At 46.4% G+C, this 25,507-nt stretch overlaps 1 protein-coding gene across 1 annotated transcript in view; it reads left to right on the forward strand.

The window, feature by feature from the left end:
- The window catches only part of LOC147103562 (somatomedin-B and thrombospondin type-1 domain-containing protein), a 150,886-nt gene extending 131,018 nt beyond the window's left edge, over positions 1-19,868 (forward strand). Inside the window, exons 4-5 of the mRNA XM_086011999.1 lie at positions 13,732-13,890; positions 19,230-19,868. Coding sequence (XP_085868125.1) covers positions 13,732-13,890; positions 19,230-19,335 — 265 coding nt within the window. The 3' untranslated portion in view covers positions 19,336-19,868. The remainder of the gene's footprint in view (positions 1-13,731; positions 13,891-19,229) is intronic.
- Positions 19,869-25,507: the final 5,639 nt, after the last annotated feature.

Consider the following 25,507-nt stretch of genomic DNA (forward strand, 5'->3'; position numbering starts at 1 on the left):
GCGCAGCTAATTCATCCACCTTATTACGAATGCTCCTCGCATTAAGACACAAAGCCTTCAGGCTTGTTTCTTTAACACTCTTAGTCCTTTTAGAATTATTATATACTGTAGCCCTGTTTGATTTACACCCTTGATTTCTCTGCATTCCACTTTTGCTTTTCTCCTTCCTGTCTTTTGTTTCTATCATTGCTTCCCTTTCCTCTGTCTCCCTGCACAGGTTCCCAACCCCCTGCCATTTTAGTTTAAATTCTCCCCAACAGCACTAGCAAACACTCCTCCTCGGACATCGGTCCCGGTCCCGGTCCCACCCAGGTACAAACCGTCCAGTTTGTACTGGTCCCACCTCCCCCAGAACCGGTTCCAATGTCCCAGGAATTTGAATCCCTCCCCCTTGCACCATTCCTCTAGCCACATATTCATCTGAAATATCCTCCTATTTCTACTCTGACTAGCATGTGGCTCTGGTAGCAATCCTGAGATTACTACCTTTGAGGTCCTATTTTTTAATTTACCTCCTAACTCCCTATATTCATCTTTTAGGACCTCATCCCAGTTTTTACCTACATTGTTGGTACCTATATGCACCACGACAACTGGTTGTTCACCCTTCCCCTCCAGAATGCCCTGCAGCCGCCCCAAGACATCCTTGACCCTTGTAGCAGGGAGGCAACACACCATCCTGGAGTCTCGTTTGCGGCCGTAGAAACGCCTATCTATTCCCCTTACAGTAGAATCCCCTATCACTATAGCTCTCCCACACTTTTTCCTCCCGCCCTGTGCAGCAGAACCACCCATGGTTCCAGGAAGTTGGCTGCTGCTGCCTTCCCCCGATAAGCCACCTCCCTCAACAATATCCAAAGTGGTATATCTGTATGAGAGGGGGGTGGCCACAGGGGACCCCTGCACTACCTGCCTGCACCTACTACTCTGCCTGGTGGTCACCCATTCCCTTCCTGCCTGTGCAGCCTTTACCTGCGGTGTGACCAACTCCCTAAACGTGCTATCCACTATGTCCTCTGCATCGCGAATGCTCCAGTATGTATCCATTCGCAGTTCCAGCACCACAATGCGGTCTGTCAGTAGCTGCAGCTGGATACACTTCCCGCACACATGGTCGTCAGGGACACAGGAAGTGTCCCTGATTTCCCACATAGCGCAGGAGGAGCATGCCACGGGGCCGAGCTGTCCTGCCATGACTTACCCTTTAATTAATTTAAATTAAATTAAATCAAATCAATACCACTAATTACACTACAATTAAATGATATACTCAAGGGCCCTTGTTACTAGCACTCCCTGATACACAGCAGAGACCTTAGAAACTATAACCACAAAAATTAAGACCTTCTAACTTTTATAAACTATTAATCTTAACTGTCAAACTATAGAGTAGTATAAATACTCACCTGGCCGTAATCACCCAATCAGCTGCTTCCTCTTGCCCACATCACTTTTTGAATCGTGACGTGGCTCCGGAATGCCGCCGCCGGTCTGTGAGATTGGTAAGCCTCTGTAAAAAAGCCCGCGAAAGTGAGTTTAAGTACTCACTGGACCGCCGCTCTCTGCTCCTCCCGGCCTTGTACATATCCACCCGCGTCACGGCTGTGAAATTAATCGGTGCAAACATTGGCCTAATTGAGGTGTTTAAGATGGTTAAAGGATGCGATAGGGTAGATAGAGTGAAACTATTTCCTCTGGTGGTGGGAGTCCAGAACAAGGCGGCAGAACCTTAAAATTAGAGCCAGGCCGTTCAGGGGTGATGTCAGGATTCACTTCTTCACAGAAAGGGTGGTGGAAATCTGGAACTCACTCCCCCAAAAAGCTGTTGAGGTTGAGGGTCAATTGAAAATTCCAAAACTGAGATTGGTAGATTTTTGTTAGGCCAGAATATTAAGGGTAACGGAACCAAGGCAGGTGGATGGAGTTAAGATACAGATCAGCCATGATATAATTGAATGGTGGGACAGCCTCAAGGGGCTGAATGGCCTCCTCCTGTTCCTATGCTCCTGTGCAGACTCAGTGGGCAGGATTTTCATTGGGCCATGGAGGCAGGATTGGAGGCATGTGGGGGGTTAAAATCTCGAAATCGGGGGGCACAAACCCATCCCGCCCCCAACCCACCTCCATGCCAGTTTCAAAGGAGGCGGATACCCGACCCGTGCTGGGACCCGCCTCCCCGAGGCGGGAAGGGGATTAGTGCCAATTAACTGCCTGTTAACAGGTAGTTAACAGGCAGTTTTTAGCCTAATCCCTATTTTTATTGCTGAAGTGTGGGATTCCCGACGGCTCCAAACCACGCCAAGTTAGTGAAGCGGGCCGTCGGGCTGAAGGGCTTGGAGGGTTCGAGATGTCGTGTTCAGGTGAGTGATGGGTGCATGAGTGCAGAGGTAAGTGTGTTTGGTGTGTGTAAAGTGTTTAAAGAAGTTTTACTTATATTTACTTACCTTTACAGCCTTCCTTCCTTCAGGTCTCGGGAGTCCCTCATCTCACCGGCACAGAAAGCAGAATGGCCGCGAGCTGTCAAAAGTTGCAGCATTCAGCTTTCTGTTCCGGAGAGATCTCTAAATCAGCCTGTTCCTATGCTCCTGTGCAGACTCAGTGGGCAGGATTTCCATTGGGCCGTGGAGGCGGGATTGGAAGCGTGTGGGGGGTTAAAATCTCAAAATTGGGGGGTACAGATTGTCAGTGTTTGACACTTCAAACAGCTGTCAAACGCTGATATTTCATCTGTCAAAAGCTCTTGACAGATGAAATGTCAATCTGTGACGTCATCTGTTGCCGGGTGGCCCATAATTGGCCTGCTGAGCCCACTGGGCGGGCTCAACAAGGTCAATCAAATGAAAATCGCGTGGGTTGGCCACAACTCGATGGAGGCGGGACTACAACCCCGAAAGTTGTAGTCCCGCCTCCTACACGCCTCCTCAATGAAAATCCAGCCCAGTGTGTTGGTGAACCATAACCAGGTTAATGCTGTGTTAAAATAACAGACAAAGGAATTTCAAACAAACGCATTAACCGTTGAAACAGTGATATCCACAGGTAATGTTGTCCCACAATCCCCTTTATAACTTTCATATCACACCATCTTTATTGTGGTAAGGGACCCCCTGTATAATTGGAAGAAAGGAAAGCCTTGCTTTTATATAGCATGTTTCACACCCTCAGGACATCCCAAAGTGCTTTACAGCCAATGAAGTGTAGTCACTGTTGTAACATATGAAACGCGGCAGCCAATTTGCACACAACAAGCTCCCACAAACAGCAATGTGATAACCAGATAATCTGTTTTCTTTAGAGATGTTGATTAAGGGATAAATATTGGCAAGGACACCGGGGAGAACTCCCCTGCTCTTCTTCAAAATAGTGCCATTGGATCTTATACGTCCACCTGAGGGAGCAGACGGGGCCTTGGTTTAATGTCTCATCTGAAAGACGGTACCTCCGACAGCACAGCACTGCCTCGGCACTGCACTAGAGTGTCAGCTTAGATTTTTGTGCTCAAGTCTCTGGAATGGGACTTGAACCATAATAAGAACATAAGAAATAGGAGCAGGAGTCGGCCATTCGGCCCCTCGAGCCTGCTCCGCCATTCAATAAGGTCATGGCTGATCTTCTACCTCATCTCCACTTTCCTGCACTATCCCCATATCCCTTGAATCCCTTAATATCCAAAAATCTATCGATCTCTGTCTTGAATATACTCAACGACTGATCCTCCACAGCCCTCTGGGGTAGAGAATTCCAAAGATTCACCACCCTCTGAGTGAAGAAATTCCTCCTCATCTCAGTCCTAAATGGCCGTCCCCTTATTCTGAGACCGTGACCCCTAGTTCTAGACTCCTCAGCCAGGAGAGACAGCCTCTCAGCCTCTACCCTGTCAAGCCCTGTAAGAATTTTGTATGTTTCAATGAGATCACCTCTCATTCTTCTAAACTCTGAAGAATATAGGCCTTGTCTACTCAATCTCTCCTCATAGGACAATCCCCGCCCATCCCAGGAACCAGTCCGGTGAACTTTCGTTGCACTCCCTCTATGGCAAGTATATCCTTCTTTAAACCCACAACCTTCTGACTCAGAGGTGAGAGTGCTACCCCCTTGAGTCACGGCTCACACTTGAACAGAGAAGTTTAAAGTGAATTATTGAACGTATTATGTAGAACCAGCAGATCTCCCCTGACTTTGCCCACCGGGAGCCAAGACAGAGCGTTCTTGATGCTGTAGGTATAGGTCTGGGGACCTGCAGCTTCTGGAGCTTGTGATGCTCCATCTAGTGGTGGAGGTGTGCAGCTCCAGACGTGACCGAGCCAGGCAACTTTATAATGGGAAAGAAGTCCTATCAAGCCGCCACCTAGTGGCACGGTGATCCACAAATAAGAAGTGTGCAGCGTAGATCGGAAATGTAATATATTATAGATAAGAAACAGCGGTGTGTTTAATGAAGCTTTAGTTCAGAGTTGAGCTTTACGCACAAAATTAATTTCATGTCATGAATTGCTCGATGCAATGATTGCTGTTTTTAGGATTGTAAAGGGACTTTTAAGAACATAAGAAATAGGAGCAGGAGTCAGCCATTCGGCCCCTCGAGCCTGCTCCGCCATTCAATAAGATCATGGCTGATCTTTGACCTCATTGGTCGAGAGATAGGGTGGGATATGTGTTGGTGTAGGGGTTACGGGGATCGGGTGGGATATGTGTCGGTGCAGGCTCGATGGGCCGAAATGGCCTCTATCTGCACTGTGGGGTTTCTGTGATTCTGTGATTTCCACCTTCCCGCCTGATCCCCACATCCCTTGATTCCCCTAGAGTCCAAAAATCTATCGATCTCAGCCTTGAATATACTCAAAGAATCAGCATCCACAGCCCTCTGGGGCAGAGAATTCCAAAGATTCACAACCCTCTGAGTGAAGAAATTCCTCCTCATCTCAGTCTTAAATGACCGACCCCTTATCCTGAGACTGTGCCCCCTAGTTCTAGACTCTCCAGCCAGGGGAAACAACCTCTCAGCATCTACCCTGTCTAGCCCCCTCAGAATCTTATATGTTTCTTAATTCATGCTTGGGATGTGGGTGTGGCTGGCGAGGCCGGCATTTATTGCCCATCCCTAGTTGCCCTTGAGAAGGTGGTGGTGAGCCGCCTTCTTTTTGAACCGCTGCAGATAATGTAGACCATATCAAACTGTTCCACCTTGTCCAGACAGTAGAATCAGAGGACACGGCCTGCGCTGGACGCAAGGTAAATTCAAAACTAATCCGCGGAAAGATTATTTCAGTGAGCGAGTGGTCAATCTATGGAACAAGCTCCCCAGCAAATGCAAATTAGATTAATTTTTTTCAGGCAATCACAGTTTGGGATCCAGTCTATGAGTAATGTGAGACGTGACGTGTGGGGAGTGTAGCGAGCTCGGGGGAACAGGCGACTTTGGACCTCTGGTTCCCAAAGCTCTCCACCACTGGGGGTTTTCCTCACCTAGTGTCTGGGTCTGTTGTAGACTCATTGATAGAGATTGATCGCTGTGATTGGTCAACAACTCCATTGTCGTCATATCATGTGACATATAAGATTCTGAGGGGTGATTGACAGGGTAGAGGCTGAGAGGCTGTCTCTCCTGGCTGGAGAGTCTAGAACCAGGGGTCATAGTCTCAGAATAGTGGGATCTGTATCGTTGGGACGGTCTTCACCTGAACCGTGCTGGGACCAGTGTTCTGGCAAGTCGTATAACTAGGGTGGTAGAGAGGGCTTTAAACTAAATATTGGGGGCATGGGATCAAATTTGGGAAGATGTGGTAATTCAAAGATTAGAGACAAGGCAATGGAGAAAGGTATTAATATGGGAAATGATAAACAGACCGTGACAGGAAGGGATAGAGAGTACAAATCTAAGAGTAAATCAACAGATAAGGCTAGAGGTTACAAAAATAATAAAAGGACAAAACTAAAGGCTCTGCATCTGAATGCAAATAGCATTCGAAACAAAACAGATGAACTGATAGCGCAAATAGAAATAAATAAATATGATCTGATAGCCATTACAGAAACATGGCTACAGGATGACATAGATTGGGACCTGAATATTGAAAGGTACATGACATTTAGGAAGGACAGGAAGGTGGGAAAAGGTGGAGGGGTGGCTCTGTTAATTAATGATGGTATTAGCACAATAGAGAGGGATGACCTAAGTTCAGGAAACCAGGATGTAGAAGCGGTTTGGGTAGAGATGAGAAATAATAAAGGCAAGAAGTTACTTGTGGGAGTGGTGTACAGGCCCCCTAACAGTAACCACATGGTAGGATGGAGTATAAAGGAAAAAATAATGGGAGCTTGTCAGAAGGGTACAGCAATAATCATGGGGGATTTTAATCTGCATATAGACTAGAAAAATCAGATGGGCAAAGGTAGCCTAGATGAGGAGTTCATGGAATGTTTTCGGGATAATTTCTTCAACAGCACGTTCTGGAGCCAACCAGAGAGCAGGCCATACTGGACCTGGTATTGTGCAATGAGATAGGATTAATTAATGACCTCATAATGAAGGTGCCCCTAGGCAGCAGCGATCATAATATGATTGAATTTTACATTGAGTTTGGGTCCAAGACTAGTATTTTAAACTTAAATAAGGGCAATTATAAGGGCATGAAAGCAGAGCTAGCTAAAGTGAACTGGCAAATTAGGTTAAGGGATAGGTCAATAGAGTTGCAGTGGCAGACATTTAAGGGGATATTTGAAAATACACAGAATATATACATTCCAACGAGAAAGAAACATTCCAAGGGAAGGATCCACCATCCGTGGTTAACCAATAAAGTTAAAGATAGTATTAAACTTAAAGAAAAAGCATATCATTGCGCAAAGATGGGTGGCAGGTCAGAAGATTGGACAAAATATAAAAAACAGCAAAGACTGACTAAAAGATTAATAAGGAGAGAAAAATTAGAGTACGAGAGAAAGCTAGCTAGAAATATAAAAACAGATAGTAAGAGTTTCTATAGGTATTTAAAAAAGGAAAGAGTTAAAGTGAGCGTTGGTCCTATAAAAAGTGAGTCTGGGGAATTAATAATGGAAAATAAGGAGATGGCAGTTGAATTGAACAGGTATTTTGCATCGGTCTTCACTATGGAGGATACAAGTAACATCCCAGAAATAGCTGTAAATCAGGAAATGGAAGGGCGGGAGGAACTCAAGAAAATTACTATCACCAGGGAAGTGGTACTGAGCAAATTGTTGGAGCTGCGGGCTGACAAGTCCCCGGGTCCTGATGGACTTCATCCTAGAGTCTTAAAAGAAGTGGCTAGTGAGATAGTTGATGCGTTGGTTTTAATTTTCCAAAATTCCCTAGATTCAGGGAAGGTTCCATTAGATTGGAAAATAGCAAATGTAACTCCTTTATTCAAAAAGGGAGGGAGACAGAAAGCAGGAAACTACAGGCCAGTTAGCTTAACATCTGTCGTAGGGAAGATGTTAGAAGCTATTATTAAAGATGTTATAGCAGGGCACTTAGAAAAGTTCAAAGTAATCAGGCAGAGTCAACATGGTTTTGTGCAAGGGAAATCATGTTTAACCAATTTATTGGAGTTCTTTGAGGAAGTAACATGTGCTGTGGATAAAGGGGAACCGGTGGATGTACTGTACTTCTTGTGTTCTTATACTATATATATATTACAGACACTTTTAGTTCATTTTAGTTAGTGCTTTTACTTAGCTGTATTCTTGCTTTTGTTACAGTGCTGCCGCATGGTGCGGAGTGATACAAGATGTCCGACGCTGCACTGTGCACTGCCTGTGCACAGTGTGCCACATAGCAATATAACTACACCATACCAAAGTAGTTCCATACCAAAGTAGTTCCATTTAACGATGTGATACTATAACAATGTAACAGGGGTGTAATGCAGCCCCCACTCCCATATTGTCACAGCCCTATTCCGAGAGAATCGCTCCAGACAGTGATGGCTGCTCTAGGGAATGTTGGGACACACTAGGTGTTGCCTGGCTCTGTGACCAAGGTCACATACACTGCACGTAACTCCATTCTGTTTGTGTTTTGGGAAATGTAACCTTACCGTAACCCTGCCCAGTCCCCTCACATATTTTGGGATCAGAACGTCCAGGTTTCACGTTATTTTTCGTCATAAAACTGGAATAAATTGTAAACAGGAAATCAGATGACCCACCCTGATAACAGAATGAATGATGTGCTTGCTCCCAGTGCTATCGAGTTCATTGCTGGGGATTCGGGCTGGGAGCAGTTTCTAAACAATGCAGTGGAGGAACATGCTGAGTGCAGCCTCTCCTAGTGCACAGGGGGAGTTTGCAGAATCACAGGTTTAAGCATTGCTAACGTACCCTGGTCTGTGCTCTGAAAGGATAATCCTCAGATCCAAACTCACCCTTTGATGTTGGTGGTACGGTTTCTGAACCAACCTTAAACACAGCAGCTTATACATAGAACAGGGAAACAGGCCATTCGGCCCATCGGCCCGTGTTGGTATTTACCGTCCACACTAGCACCATTTAAAAAAAATTCATTTATAGGATGTGGGCGTCGCTGGCAAGGCCCGGCATTTATTGCCCATCCCTAATTGCCCTCGAGAAGGTGGTGGTGAACCGCCTTCTTGAACCGCCGCAGTCCGTGTGCTTGCAGTTGCTGAAGGTAAGCATGCTCAACCCCCTTCTGTACTCCCTGTTTACTCACGATTGCGTGGCCACGCACAAATCCAACTCCATCATCAAGTTTGCTGATGACACTACCGTTGTAGGCCTGATCACAGATGGCGATGAAACAGGCTACAGGGAGGAGGTAAGAGCTCTAGCAGAATGGTGCAAGTACAACAACCTCTCCCTCAACATCAGCAAAACAAAGGAGATGATCGTGGACTACAGGAAGCGGCAGGGGGAGGGACACACCCCAATCTACATCGAAGGGGCTGAGGTGGAGAGGGTCAGCAGCTTCAAATTCCTGGGTGTATTCATTACGGAGGACTTAACGTGGTCACATCACATTGACATCGTAACGAAGAAGGCATGCCAACGCCTGTTCTTCCTCAGGAGACTGAAGAAATTTGGAATGGCCCCCCAGATTCTCACCAACTTCTACCGGTGCACCATCGAGAGTATCCTGTCCGGCTGCATCACTACCTGGTATGGCAACTGCACCGCCACAGACTGCAAGGCTCTACAGATGGTGGTGAAAGCTGCACAACATACTATAGGAATTAAACTACCTGCTGTGCAGGATATCTACCCCGAGAGGTGCCGGGGGAAGGCCCTGAGAATCATTAAAGACGCGAGCCACCCCAGCCACAACCTCTTCGCCCTGCTCCCGTCCGGTAAGAGATACCGAAGCATACGGTCTCGTACCAGCAGGTTTCGAAACAGCTTCTACCCCCAGGCCATAAGACTCATGAACGTATAATTTATTATTATTTATTACTGTTGTTTTATTTATTATTACTGTATTTCTATTAGTATTTTTATCATTGTTATGCCATATTTATTCCAATGTTGGGAGACTCGTAAAAATCAACATTTCATTGTGCAGTACACACGTCTGCTGCATATATGACAAATAAAATTGAATTGAATTGAATTGAATTGAATTGCAGGTGCAGCAGGTGGTTAAGAAGGCAAATGGTATGTTGGCCTTCATAGCGAGAGGGTTTGAGTACAAGAACAAGGATGTCTTGCTGCAGTTGTACAGGGCCTTGGTGAGACCACATCTTGAGTATTGTGTGCAGTTTTGGTCACCTTATCTGAGGAAGGATATTCTTGCCATGGAAGGAGTTCAGCGAAGATTCACCAGGCTGATACCTAGGATGGCAGGAATGACGTATGAGGAGAGATTGGGTCAATTGGGCTTGCACTCGCTGAAGTTTAGAAGAATGAGAGGGGATCTCATTGAAACTTATAAAATTCTGGCAGGACTGGACAGACTAGATGCAGGGAGGATGTTCCCGATGGTCGGGGAATCCAGAACCAGGGGTCACAGTCTAAGGATAAGGGGTAGGCCTTTTAGGACAGAAATGAGGAGGAATTTCTTCACCCAGAGAGTGGTGAATCTGTGGAATTTTCTACCACAGAAGGCAGTAGAGGCCAATTCATTAAATATATTCAAGAAGTAGTTGGATATATTTCTTAAGGCTAAAGGGATCAAGGGGTATGGGGAGAAAGCAGGGACCGGGTACTGAATTTGGATGATCAGCCATGATCGCATTGAATGGCGGAGCAGGCTAGAGGGGCCGAATGGCCTACTCCTGCTCCTATCTTCTATCTATGTTTCTATGTGTGGTGAAGGTACTCCCACAGTGCTGTTAGGGAGGGAGTTCCAGGATTTTGACCCAGCGACGATGAAGGATCGGCCGATATACTTCTAAGTCAGGATGGTGTGTGACTTGGAAGGGAACTTGGAGCTGGTGGCATTCCCCTCCAAGTCTTAATCACACTTACCCGCCCTGTGGCCATATCCTTTTATACCCTTTCCTTCAATCACCTACCGAGCTGGAAAGTGGGATTGGGCTGGAGGGCTCTTTTTCAGCCGGCACAGACACGATGGGCCGAATGGCCTCCTTCTGCGCCGTTAACTTCTATGAATTCTAACCTATTCTTAAATGTTGACCTGCTTCAATCACCAGCATTTCACTACATTAAAGGCGCTATATAAATGTAAGTTGTTGTTGTTCTTGTCTGAAGGTGTCTTTTCCCCGCTGTGATGTTCTGGATGATTTGTTTTTTTAATTCCTCAAGTGTTAGAAAGGTTTGGCTATTGCAACACATGTGTGGAAAAAATCTGCAAGATACCACATAACTACCAGCCTACTCATGGGTACGTCTCTGTTTTAAGCAGCTTCACGTGTGGTGTAATGTTCAGTGCGCTTCTTCATTTGGGATTTGATTTCCATCGCTGTATCACAGAAATCACAGAAACCCCACAGTGCAGATAGAGGCCATTTCGGCCCATCGAGCCTGCACCGACACATATCCCACCCGATCCCTGTAACCCCACGTATTTAATCCCCCCTAACACTAAGGGTCAATTTATCATAGCCAATCATCCTAACCCGCACATCTTTGGACTGTGGGAGGAAACCGGAGCACCCGGAGGAAACCCACGCAAACACGGGGAGAATGTGCAAACTCCACACAGACAGTCACCCAAGGCCGGATTCGAACCCGGGTCCCTGGCGCTGTGAGGCAAACAGTGCTAACCACTATGCCACCGTGCTCTCTGGCCAGTTGTGACCTTTCACCAGAAACCAAGGCCATTTTAAGCCCGACTCGCTCAGCAGAAACCTGGCGGGCGGGGCAGTTAAAATCGCCTCCCCCCCCCCCCCCCCCCGGCTCTCACCTGTCCGAAAGCCGCCACGATCACAACGTCTGCAATTTTAACCTGCTCTTCCTGAGCAGGCGGTGAGGACAGGCGCCCGGAGCCAACGGGGTCCTTCTTCACATATGCATGTGGCGGCCTGATGACATCATTGAGACCCGACTGCAATTTTAACTCTGCGGGGAATCCACCCGGAGTTAAAATCGGGGCCATTGGGGGTAATTCTAATTCTGGCCGATGGTATTGAATTGGCCGCTCCTTATACATCACGCCCAGCATTTCCTTCCACTGATTTCAATTGAAAGGTAAATCGGGCGGGGTGTATAACGCATGGCCAATCCGTGATAGCGCCCGTTTTACAGTATCGCCCAAAGCTAAAATGACCCCCCTGTGAGTTCTGACAAACGATCCCATTGGAAATGTTAACCTATCTTTCCTCTTTCAGAAACTGACTGACCTGTGCTGTTATTTCAGCGCTTTCTGTGTTTATTTTTTTATTCACATTTCCAACGCTGGTGCTTTTTTTTTAACCACCATTTCTTCGCCTCATATCTTTGAATGTAATAAGGAATTCCATGAGTCACCCTCCATTGCTCCCAGTTTCACAAGCTCTGCCCCCCTGGAGGTGTGTGTGTGTATTAGCAAAACCTTCAGCCGTGACTGAGGTTTTTTTTCCAGCCCTCCAACTTTCCATCCAGGTTTCTGTCCTTATTCCTCCGATCCTGGAGGGCGTGACTCGTATTGCGGTTACGGTTCTGTATGTCATTACGGTGTTTGGCTAAACTATCAACAGATGGAAGTCTTTATAACTTCCCAGGTATTTATCTGGCCGCTACCCAAAGCCATGCAGTTTTGATACGTGTCCGTGTATAACAGGATTAGGAGGGAATCCCATTGCCACATCCACAGGCTCACCCTTGCCGACCACCAGTCCAGTGTCACATCTGGCCTTCTCCAACCTCCCTTCTGCTGACCCTGCCACGACCCCTGTGCTTCCAGCCCTCTCTGCAGTGCCACTGTTTTGCCACCAGCCCCTCGGCTACATCAGAAAGCGTTACAGCACCTTTTCATTCTCAGCTGAGTAAAATCTCAAACCCTGCGCCCCTGCCGTAGCCCAGGAATAGTAAAAACAAAAGAAAGGTTTGTCTTGATATCACGCCTTTCACCACCTCCGGACGTCCCGAAGCGCTTTACAGCCAATGAAGTACTTTTGAAGTGTAGTCACTGTTGTAATGTAGGAAACGCGGCTGCCAATTTGCGCACAGCAAGCTCCCACAAACAGCAATGTGAAAATGAAAAGATAATCTGTTTTTAGTGATGTTGATTGAGAGATAAATATTGGCCCAGGGCACCGAGGAGATAGTGGCGGGGGATCTTTTACGTCCACCTGAGAGGGCAGACAGTTTAACATCTCATCCAAAAGACAGCACCTCTGATAGTGCAGCACTCCCTCGGTGCTGCACTGGAGTGTCAGCCTAGATTTTGTGCTCAAGTCTCTAGTGGGAGACTTGAACCCACAACCTTCTGACTCACAGGCAAGTGTGCCAGCCACCGAGCCACCACTGACAGTCACCTGCTGGTAGCTGAGACAAAAAGCTGTCTTCCGCACTTGTTTTGATGAAGCTGGCAGATGTGTATGATCTACTTAAACAGCACTAACTGAGACATGTCTACCCCAACGCACCAATTATCTCTTCGGGTTTTATTAGCTTCTTGTCCCTCTGTACAGAAACTGTAACTGACTCATTCAGTACAACCTACCTAAGAAGCCAACCTGGAGCAAAGAGCTGCTCTACCTTAGCCTCCGGGGTCCCCTGTGGTGACAAAGGCCTATTGCTGCCTGTGCCCTTCTCTCCTCAATCTGTGCCTCGTCTCGTAGTCAGCCTAAATGGCTAGGGCTCTGATGGCACCTGGCCAGTTTGAAACGCCATCAGGCGAAGATGCCCACTCTCCAACTACACTGGAATTTTCATAACGTTCCAGTCAGGAGCCTCTGCGTTTCGGGCTAGGGGGCCGCAGTAGGAAGAAGGTCACATTGGTGCTTTCCACTCTGCCACGCAGTTTGTTAAATTCTTTCCAAGCCAAGCAAAGTCTTGCGGGGACAGTATATTTGGCCAGGTCCTCCGGGGATCAGAGAAGCACACGTTCAGTCCATCTCCCTCCTCCGTTGTATCAGAAAAGAGAAAAGCTAGCCTAGTGATTTGTCAGAACAGATGCAGGGTCCCTACCCTGAACTTAGCCTGTCTTCTATCTCATATGCTGATGGACCTCTGTGCACTCTCAGCCCACCCTGTTTTCTTATTTATCCCCCTCCCCTGGCCCCCTGAATGATTGCTGCACTTCTGGTGAAAGATCCTGCACTAACACACACCCATTCCCTTTCTTTTCTTCCCCCGCCCCCTCTTCCCCGACAGTTACTGTGCTTATTTCCGAATGAAGGAGGTGAGTGTTTCCTGCCGCCTTGGGCTCTGGACCGGTCACCTGTTCAGGGAGAAATACGTGTGCATTGAGTGCCAAGGAGAAGCCATGGGGAGCAGAGATCGGTGCGAAGGCGATGGAATGGAAGGAACCAGGTAGGAAACCTGTCTGATGTTCATCATTAACGAGAGGGCAGTCTGCACTGGCTTCCTATAAACTAACAACGTACGGGTTTTAATTGAGGATTTTTCATCAAACTGATGATTGCACACGTCATTCGGCAATTTCTGATATTGTTGCCTTTATTTTATCAGTATTTTAACAGTGCATTTTTGGCCTTTTGCCTTCCGTATTAGCTCTTCCACATTATCCTCAGGGACTCCTGCAATCCCATTTTGCTCTGTCAATACTGAGGTGTAGTATTTATTAAGTATCCCTGTCATTCCTTCGCTCTCCATTACAAGTTGCCCCTTTATCTCTCAGCAGTCTGACCCCTTCTTTCACTATCCTTATACTTCTATATGCTTATAAAAGGCCTTGCTATTTTTCTTTGATTGCCAGTCATTTTTGTACTCCCACTTAATATTCCTAATCTCCCTTTTTGCTTCCCTCTATAACCTGTTTATATTTCTCATAGTTTTCTTCTATATTGTCTCCCATATTTAACATAGGCCTCGTCTTAAAACCTTAGTTTTTGCTCTAAATTCTGTATTTAACCATGGTAACCCAACCACATTTACCCTTAATCGGGATGTTTTTAATCTGTACCTATCTATCTCATATTTAAGTATCTCCCACTGCCCACTGTTTGCCGATTTTCCAACCAGTTAATCGGGACTGGATCTCATTTCATTCCACAGACAGGAGCTCCTTTCCTGTCTAACACCTTTATCTTGGATTCTTCCTTTCATTTAAAAAAATATATTGCGAAACAGTTAGATTGTGGTCAGAACTTTCCACATGTTCTCTTACCTTTAGGTCACTTACTCATCCAGCTTTGTTCCCTAGGAGAGGATCAGGCACTGATTGCGGAAAGAGTCCTGGATGCAGTCTGAGACGGTTGTCTTTTCCCGGTCCACCTTAAGATCGTTTAAGTCCCATTATTAGGACTCGATTACGACTGCAAACCTCTGCCCCAATCTCTTACAAATCTCGTCCTCAATTTCGTCCCAATTATATGGTTGTCTATCTTTTATCTTTTATTGTTTCTTAACTCAACCCAGACAGACTCTGCCTGTGCAGCGCCATTGCTACAAACTGCTTCCGACAGCTGTAATCATTCATTAACAAAGGCACCCCTCCTCCGTTTCTATCCTCCTCTGTCTCTCCTGAATATGTTAGCTCCCAGCCCGGCCCAGGCTGAAGCCTAGTTTCAATCACGGCTGTAACAGCATATCATACATTACACCGGATATACAGCACAGAAACAGGCCAATCGGCCCAACCAGTCCATGCCGGCGTTTATACTCCACTCGAGCCTCCCCCCGTCTTTCCTCATCTAAATCTATCAGCATCACCCTCTATTTCCTTCTCCCTCATATGCTTATCCAACCTCCTCTTAAATACATCTATACTATTTGCTTCAACCACTCCCTGTGGCAGTGAGTTCCACATTCTCACCACTCTCTGGGTATAGAAGTTTCTTCTGAATTCCCTATTGGATTTCTTGCTGACTCTCTTATATTGATGGTCTCTAGTTATGCTCTTCCCCACGAGTGGAAACATTCTCTCTGTATCCACTCTATCAAAACCTTTCATAATTTTAAAGACCTCTATTAGGTCACCCCTCAGCCTTCTTTGTTTTGCACCACAGAAAGCCTGTTACAAATTGGACTTCTTCCCAATAATTTCCATTTGTGCGTAATGCAAAATTCAGCTTTCATAGACAACTTTCTATCATCTGAAGCGTGGCCTTCTTCACAAAATATCTGGGAGAGCATTGCCACAGGCAATGAATAATGAACCCTTCTACCATTGGGGTATGAATCCAAAATAATATAGCCTGTCTACTGAATGCTGCGTGCAGGAAAACACATTTCTGTCACTAGCCCAAATATGCCAAGGACCATTCTGATTTTGGATTGTCCCCACTGTCAAGGGGATTCAACTGTGCTGTTTTTGTTGTCTGCCATCCCCAGCCACTTCCACCCTTCTCGCTCAGCAGAAACCTGGTGGGCGGGGCAGTTAAAATCACACCGGCTCGCGCCTGTCCGAAAGCCGCCACGATCGCAACATCTGCAATTTTAACCTGCTCTCCTGAGTGGGCGGCAAGGACACCCACCCGGAGCCAACGGGGTCCTTCTTTACTTATACATGTTGCAGCCCGATGACATCGAGACCCGACTGTAATTTTAACTCAGGCCTGAGCGGGGAATCCACCCGGAGTTAAAATCGGGACCAGTAATTATATCTATCTCCACCATGCTACCATTAAATTCCTGAGTTGAAGTGGTTGACGTATGAGGAAAGGTTGAGCAGGTTGGGCCTATACTCATTGGAGTTTAGAAGAATGAGAGGTGATCTTATTGAAACATAGAAGATTCTGAGGGGGCTTAACAGGGTGGATGCTGAGAGGATGTTTCCCCTCGTGGGGGAATCTAGAACTAGGGGCCATAGTTTCAGAATAAGGGGTCACCCATTTAAGACGGAGATGAGGAGGAATTTCTTCTCTCAGAGGGTCGTGAATCTTTGGAGTTCTCTTCCCCAGAGAGCTGTGGAGGCGGAGTCATTGAATATATTCAAGGCGGAGATTGACAGATATTTGAGCTACAGGGGAGTCGAGGGTTATGGGGAGCGGGCAGGGAAGTGGAGTTGAGGCCAAGATCAGGTCAGCCATGATCTTATTGAATGGCGGGGCAGGCTCGAGGGGCCGAATGGCCGACTCCTGCTCCCATTTCTTACGTTCTTAAAGGTTGAGTCAGTCTCACTCTAATGGAGGCAGACCTCACCCAGACCGCTCAGCGGCAGCGAAACCATTCCATAAACGTATAGGATTGCGGAGGCTTCACTGAGACCCTTGTTTTTGCCACTTGACATAATTGTGAATAAGAGCAAATTTAAATGAGGTCTTTGGGAAGGGTGTGTGAAATAATTCCCAACAATGGAAGAGAAGAAAGGTGCCTTTCTGAACTCATTCTCTGTGCAAAAAGCAAAGTGAATACATCGCAATCGATGACAAACCAATCCCTGGTTGCATAGCCAGGGGATTAAAAAAAATGTGTAACTCAACACAGCCCATATTCACAACCCGCCTGTCACAATAGCACCAGGGGTTAAAGACTTCGGTTAGGTGGAGAGACTAGAGAAACCGGCGTTGTTCTCCTTGGAGCAGAGAAGGCTTAAGGGGAGATTTGATAGAGGGGTTTAAAATCAGGAAGGGTTTTGATAGAGTGAATAAAGAGAAACTGTTTCCTGTGGCGGAAGGATCGATAACCAGAGGACACAAATTTAAGGTAATTGGCAAAAGAGCCAGAGGTGACAGGAGGGAAAAAAACACAGCAAGTTGTTGTGATCTGGAATCCGCTGCCTGAAAGGGCGGTGGAAGCAGATTCAACAGTAACTTTCAAAATTGAATTGGATAAATACTTGAAGGGAAAAAAGTTTGCAGGGCAATGGGGAAAGGGCAGGGGGAGTGAGACTAATTGGAGAGCTCTACCAATGAGCCAGCACAGGCATGATGGGCTGAATGGCCTCATTCTGTGCTTTATCATTCTATGATTCGATGAAGATTATGTTGATAGGGTTAGGTGAAGTAAGATGGGAAGAGGCTGGAGTGGGACATCAACATCGGCATGGACCAGTTGGGCCGAATGGCCTCCTCCTGTGCTGTTTCATTCTCTGATTCTAATGGCCATGAGTGGTGAAGGGGCTCTCTCCTGCTTCCTCGTGGTTTAAACAAGGGCTCTTTTCCACCATCAACTATATTATTTACTCAGTTGTCAAGTTACCGGGGGAGCAAAACATAAGGTTGATCAAAGAAAGGGGCAGTAGGGACTGCAGCCACTGATCAAGCCCTGCTGCCGTCTGGCCATGTCTGCCTCGGGTACAGATAACAATTCCTATTCAGTCACAATCAGTAATTCCACTTGGGGCACAACGTGCTCAGTATAGAATGGGTGCCGTTGATTAGTGATCCATATCAAGGATTCGGAAGGTGGTTGCCAGGTAATTTTATCCCGCTCTTTGTTTCCGCGTTCAATGATTACTACCTTAGCTGATAGATGTATGTTTGGTTCAGTGTGACTGATGATACCGAGCTAGACAGGTCGCAAATAACATGGAACGAGTGGGTCAAATATAGATGGAAGTTGGGTTGATGAGTGACAGACGTCACTTGACAGCGATAAATGCAAAGTCAGGAGATGGAAGAAGGGGGTTAAACAGTGGGAATATAAGGTAAACAGCGGTCTACAGGACACAATACAACAACAGCACCTTATATATTTATATAGCGCCTTTAATGCAATAAAACGTCCCAAGGTGCTTCACAGGAGCGTTTATCAAAACAAAACAAAATTTGACACCGAGCCACATAAGGAGATGTTAGGGCAGGTGACCAAAAGCTTGGTCAAAGAGGCAGGTTTTGAAGGAGCGTCTTAAAGGAGGAAAGAGAAGTGGAGAGGTTTAGGGAGGGAATTCCAGAGCTTAGGACCCAGGCAGCTGAAGGCACGGCCACCAGTGGTGGAACGGTTAAAATCGGGGATGTTTAGAAGGCCAGAATAGGCGGAGTGCAGAGGTCTAGGGGGATTATAGGGCTGGAGGAGATTACAGAGATAAGAAGGGAGCAAGGCCACGGAGGGATTTGAAAACAAGGATGAGAATTTTAAAATCGATGCGTTGCTTAACCGGGAGCCGATGTAGGTCAGTGAGCATAGGGGTCTGGGATATTTCACTGAAACCGCTAGCAGAGGGAGAGACAGCAGCAAAGAAAGGATTGCTCCAGAGACCGAGCATTGAGTCCCAGTCCCAGGTTGGGTCCTGATTGTAGATTTAGGCTGCATTTACACTAAAGCTAAACTGTTGCACATCAGTGCTGCAGTTGCTTTGTAACCTGCGCAGGTATGGTAGTGTACTGGCTATGTTACTGGACAGGCAATCCAGAGGTCTGGATTAATAATGCAGAGACCGTGAGCTCAAATCCCACCATGGCAGTTTGCGAATTTGAATTCAGTTTTTTAATATATATTTGTAAAAGTCGCATTGTCGTAAAAGCTCAACCGGATCACTCATGTCCTTTGACACAAGAACCTGCTGTCCTCACCTGGTCTGACTTATATGTGACTTCAGTCACAAAACCAATGAGGTTGACTCTTTAACTGCCCTCTGAAGTGTCCTATTTTAGGGCAATGAATGCCAGCCTTGCCCACATCCGGAGAATGAGTTAAGAAAAAATAATGAAACCCTTAAAAAAAATAACTTCAGGTTTGCGTCCCTGGTTTCCTAAAGTTGTTCCTGTGTGTGTGTTTTTTTTTTCCTTCTTCCCTCTCCTCTCTAGAACGTTCTGGACAGCTGCCTCCATCCCGGGCTGCCAAGGATCATGGGTACGCGAATCTCTGCGCAGAAACTGCCGCTGTTCCCCGCAGTCGCTGATCTTCGTTTAAGGTGATCTTTGGACGTGGCGCGTAAACATCAGAAAGGAGCAAAGGTCACCATTTGGGGCCTACAAGAGCGAGAGGAGCCTGCGCAGCACCACCGCCACTTTAGGACTCCTTGTTTGACAACGAGATGAGAGAGAGAGAGATACATTTAAAAAATGGATGAAGAAGAGACTATATAACCTTGCTGCATGCTTTATACCTCAGTATCCTTCTACGTAAGCACATGCAGAGACTTATATCCTCACGACAGAACTATGAAATTCTAGAAGCACAAAAAGAACTAAGAACCTTTTAACCTTTCACCTCTGAACCTCTGCTGAAAGCTACCTCCATAAACACACCTGCCTTTATTAAAAAAAAACACACCAAAAAAAATAGTATTTTCCTTTTAACCGTTTTCTACTATTTGTCAAGTTTTTTTAAATTGTCTATCCATATGCTATGTAACTGGGAACAGCAATGATGGGAATGTCTCGATAAAAAGACTGAATATTATTTAAAATTACTTTTAAATAAATCCATTATCATTAATGATACCGGCTGTATTAACTTTTTTTTTTCCACAGGCCTCACACTGTTGTTCCAGTACAATCACCCAGTGCCTCAGAGGGCTGATCCGGCCAGATTTCTCCCTCGTACCCGAGAAAGGCGGGGAGACTCGGAATTATTGTCAGTGTTATCAGTGGCTGAATGCTGAAGGAAGGTTGCCAACCTTCACGATTATCCTGGAATCTCCAGTAATTAAAGTTTTCATAAAGAAAGAACTTGCATTTCTATAGCGCCTTCCCCGACCTCAGGACGTCCCAAAGTACTTTACAGCCAATGAAGTACTTTTGAAGTGCAGTCATTGTTGTAATGTAGGAAACGCAGCAGCCAACTTGCGCACAGCAAGCTCCCACAAACAGCAACGTGATAATGACCAGATAATCTCTTTTTATGTGTCAGTTGAGGAATAAATATTGGCTCAGGACACCGGGGATAACTCCCCTGCTTTTCTTCGATATAGTGCCGTGGGATCTTTTACATTCACCTGAGAGAGCAGACGGGGCTTCGGTTTAACGTCCCATCCCAAAGACGGCACCTCCGACAGTGCAGCACTCCCTCAGCGCTGCACTGGGGAGTGTCAGCTTTAATTATGTGCTCACGACTTTGGAGTGGGACCTTGAACCCACAACCTTCATGATACAAGAGGCAAGGGTGCTGCCCACTGAGTCACAGATGACAAACAAATCTCCTGGACATGGCTATGAGCAACCCTGGGAGAAAATTCGTGGGGGGGCTGTCTTGTTTTGCACACTTTATACAAAAATAATAAATTGCAGGACAACGGAGTATTACAGTTTAAACTCTTTTAATGAAGCATCAGGTCTGATCTGACTCACAGCAGTACAGCACCGTGTGGACAAGATGGAGTCAGGGCCCCTGGGTCCTCCAAAACAATAGCAATCCTTACAGCTGCCTGCAGGCCAATGACAACTCAGCTGTGAATATAATAGGTATTCCTTACAGATGCCTGCGGGCCAATGACAATTCGATATGCAAATGTTACATCCCCTTTCTTTTAAAAGAAAAATGTTATGCATTACTTTTGAACCTTCTACATAATGTTCTCAGTAGCATCAACATAAGTAAACTCAACATTTAACTAGCACTGAAAACATCTCAACGTTTCAATAACGATGTACAGTTATTTTTTTTAGGGCAGCGATCCGCCTACACCCTTTGACAGTTCACAAGTCAAGGATAACTCTAGGCTTGACCTCTCATCCCGACCTTGTGTGGTATGGAATTGAGCATGCTCCTGAATCGGTCAACAAATCAGGTTCAGGTTTAGGTTCAGGTAAGTATGATGTGTTTTGTGTATTGCTCTGTTCATCACACTCTGTTGAACTGATCCTCTCATCAGAATGACGGTGTTGTTCCTTGGTGTTCAGGAGGTGCCTGCGATTGCGGCGGTGCACCTGTCCTTCTGGGGTGCGGACGTGATACGATCGCTCAGTGTCAGCTGGCTGGATGACGACTGCTGGCTTCCAGTAGTCATGCTCCTGGATTCTGACGGATTCTCCATTGTGCAGCGGCGGCAGTAGTCTAGCTGACCTGTCACAGTATCTCTTTTGGTGTTGCTGTCTCTGTACATGTTTTGCATGCACTTGCTTGCAGCTGACGACCTCTGGCTGCAGCTGCTGGTTGGTGCTTGGAAGGATTGAGCGAAGTCTGCGGCTCATCAACAGCTGTGCTGGTGACTTGAAGTTGTCAACCGGAGTGTTGCGGTACTCAAGGAGACTGATGTTTGGGGTCTCTTTTGTCCGCTTTGGCTTTGTCCATGAGTGTTTTTGCAATCTGGACAGTTTTTTCAGCAAGGCCATTACTTTGAGGGTAATGTGGGCTTGATGTGACATGTGTGAAATCCCATGCCTTGGCAAACGACTTGAACTCTTTTGATTTGTATTGGGGGCCATTGTCTGAGACTAAAGTCTCTACCATGCAATGCCTGGCAAAGGCTGCCTTTAGCTTGTGGATCACAGCTGCAGATGTGGTGCTGTAAAGCTTGTCCAATTCAAAAAATCTGCCTAGTACTGTCTCTAGCTCTGCGCGGTTCTTCGGCGGCTCCATCTTCTTGATGGCGGAGATTTTCTCTGGATCCGGCTTAATGCCATCAGTTGAGAGGCGATGCCCGAAATAACTGATCTCGGTGGATCTGATTATGCTTTTCTCAGGGTTGAGCCAGATACCTTTCTCCCGTGATCTTTGCAGCATCGTACGGAGGTTCATGTCATGTTCCTCTCTATTCCTGCCATAGATGAGGATGTTGTCTACGATTGCGACTACTCCGTCGAGGCCTTCATAGGTTTCGTCGATCTTCCGCTGGAATTCATCCTGAGCTGAGATAAGACCAAATGGTAAACGCAGAAATCGGTAGCGTCCAAATGGTGTGTTGAACGTTGTTAGCTTAGATGACTCTTCCGTGAGCTTGATAGTCCAGTATCCTGATCGTGCGTCCATTACACTGAAGTAACGTGCTCCCACTAGCTTGGGTGTGATGTCATCTAGCGTTCGTAGAGGGTAATGAGGGTGTTTGATAGCCTTGTTCAAATCTCTGGGGTCGAGACAGACTCTGAGCTTGCCTGTACGTGGTTTCTCAACCACTACTAACGCGTTGACCCACTCTGTCAGTTCTGTTTCCCGGACGATGATTTCTGTATTCTCCATGCTCTGCAGCTCCTCCTTCAGGCGACTACGTAGAGCAAGGGGTATCCTTCTTGGTGGGCAAACCACAGGGGTTGCTGCTGGGTCAAGGTGAATAGTGCATTCACCTGGGAATAGTCCGATTCCTTTGAAAACGTCAGCAAACTCTTCCATGACTGTCTGCTTATCAACTGGTGATGTCAATGATTGACGAGGTCCATGTCTAAACATGCCTTTAGACCTAGCACTGGAGGTGCTTGAGTGTCAATTATGTAAAAGTCCGACATCATGTCGCTTTCTTTGTACTTGCATTTCATCACACATGTGCCTTTTACAATGAGCTGCTCACCCCCATAGCCGGTCAGTCTGCATGAGGTGAGCTGTAGCTCACACTCATCCTTCAAGCTGTGATACTCACTCAGAGGAATTACATTAACCTGAGATCCAGTGTCTAGTTTAAACTTAAGCTCTTTGCCCTGTTTTCCTATCTCAATATCGGCAAAAGCTTGCTCAGTCTCTGAAATCTGTTTTTTCTGTGACACAGGATCAATAAACAGTTCCTCTACATTTGGCTCTCTATCTGGCATTTGGCTGTCACTCACTGTGTGTACTGTTTTTCCGAAAACAGTCCTGCAAACTTTAGCAAAGTGGTTCCATTTACCACATTTAGTACATTGCCTTCCTTTGGCAGGGCAGTACTCCTTTTCTCCACGCCAGTTGTTTCCACAATATCCACAGTTTTTGAAGCATTTTATGTCTGTGTCGCCCATTTTTAGAACTCTCGCTGTTCTTTTTGTTCTGAAACACGCTCTCTGGGCAGTGTTCTTTGGTGCGTGCACTACCTGTTCACTCGAGCTGCTCGTGGCGCCGGTTATGGTTTTCAACTGTGCTTGGGCTATCTCGTGCGATCTAGCTATGTCTATAGCTTTGTCCAGCGTTAGCCTGGACCCAACATTTAAAAGTTTCTCTCTCACTTTAGCTGAATGTATTCCAAACACGATGCGGTCTCTGACCATCTCATCTTTATCGGCATATTCACAGTCTTTTACCAGTAGTTTTAACTCAGTCACAAACTGTTCAAACGACTCACTAGCTCCTTGTACTTTCTCCTGAAACTTGTACCTAGCGAATATCGTATTTGTCTTGGGCATCACATATGCTTCAAAACGGTCAAAATAACTTTTCAGTACCTTTGCTTCATCCGCGGTGAGAGACCATGTATTAAAAATGTCTCTTCCTTTTTCTTCGATCCACAGGAGTAGGTAGCTGCATCTTTCTTCCTCCCCTTTGCTTTTCAGTGGACCCGAGAACATCAACTCCACGTGTTGCTTGAACTTGCACCATTCTCTAGGTAAGTTCAAAGATTCCCAATTCATTCGAGGCAAGGGAACTCCAACGATGTCCATTTCAAATCCCACTTCTGAGACCATGTCTTGTTTTGCACACTTTGAACAAAAATAATAAATTGCAGGACAATGGAGTATTACAGTTTAAACTATTTTAATGAAGCATCAGGTCTAATCTGACTCACAGCAGTACAGCACCGTGTGGACAAGATGGAGTCAGGGCCCCTGGGTCCTCCAAAACAATAGCAGTCCTTACAGATGCCTGCAGGCCAATGACAACTCAGCATGTGATCACGTGAATATAATAGGCATTCCTTACAGATGCTTGCGGGCCAATGACAATTCGATATGCAAATGTTACAGGGGCGGGGGTGGCATTAATGAAAATTGTCTGTTCTTTTTACTATTTCTTTGAACACTTTTTAGTTATAACAATATTGGAGATGGGGGAAGAAAGGCTGTTTTTGACTGGGCGGGGCAGTTGGAGGTCAGGAGATGAAAACTCCAGGAATATGTCCAACCAGAGTTGGCCACCCTACGCTGAACACATTTCTCTAAAGTCCCTCTGCCCACCATTTTAAATGGATTAACTCCTCCATTAAGACAGCAGAGGTGATGCGCCTCAATAACTTCAAGGCTCAAAGTTAACTGGATAAAACAAGGCTTTTATTAGCAAAGAAAGATGCCTGTGTCTTCACCTAGCATTCTGCTGTTCTGCTGCAAGACAAGCCTGGGCTTGTCTTAAGTAGGGCCAGGGATGGACGGAGCCGACACACCCAATGGGGAGAAAGGGGGCGGTGCACTATATACAATACAAGGTAAAAACACAGGAGCAGGCAATACAAACACAGGAGCAGGCAATACAATATATGTAGTTAAATACAGAGTCTGATGAATGACATATTTCATCACAAGAGGAATGTAATATGAACACATTAAGCATTTGCCTCTTAATATGGCCACAGGTATTTGCCAGTCTTTAGTGTTGTGCTGGGCTCAGTTTTTACTGAGGATGTTTGTGTGGCTGAGGGTATCCTTGTGATAGAGGCAGTGAGGAGGCACCGCACAGTTCACAAACTGAAACTGGCAGTGACGAGCGTTCTCCTCATTGTCCTGACACAACTCTGGCCATTTTCGTCAAAGTCTGCAAAGGTTAAACTGAACAGCCATCGATTATTAACAATCCCTTCAGGTTCAAACTCATCTGCACTGGCATCTTGTTGAAAGGAAGTGTCTTCCCATTGGACATTTGGGGGCAGAAATTCGCGTGTGCCTATTTTTGGGGGCGCGGGGATACTTTCCCTGAACGGTGAGGCCCGAGCTACACTCAATATTGGGCCTCAGGTCTGATTCTTTTTCATGAGGCCGGCGTGGTGCGAAGAGCCCACCGACGAAGAGTGATCGACGATCAGGCCATTGAAAGCGTCGCAGCGGCCCCTCAGGTTAGTGAGGATCAGAGGCTGTTGAGGGTGATTGGAGGCTGGGGGCGGTAGAGATCGGAGGCTGAGGGGGAGAGAGATCGGAGGCTGAGGGGGAGGGAGATCGGAGGCTGAGGGGGAGGGAGATCGGAGGCTGAGGGGGAAGGGAGATCGGAGGCTGAGGGGGAAGGGAGATCGGAGGCTGAGGGGGAGGGAGATCGGAGG

Source organism: Somniosus microcephalus, chromosome 19, assembly GCF_052327205.1.
Source record: "Somniosus microcephalus isolate GS21.2 chromosome 19, FLI_Smic_1.0, whole genome shotgun sequence".
Classification (NCBI taxonomy): domain Eukaryota; kingdom Metazoa; phylum Chordata; class Chondrichthyes; order Squaliformes; family Somniosidae; genus Somniosus; species Somniosus microcephalus.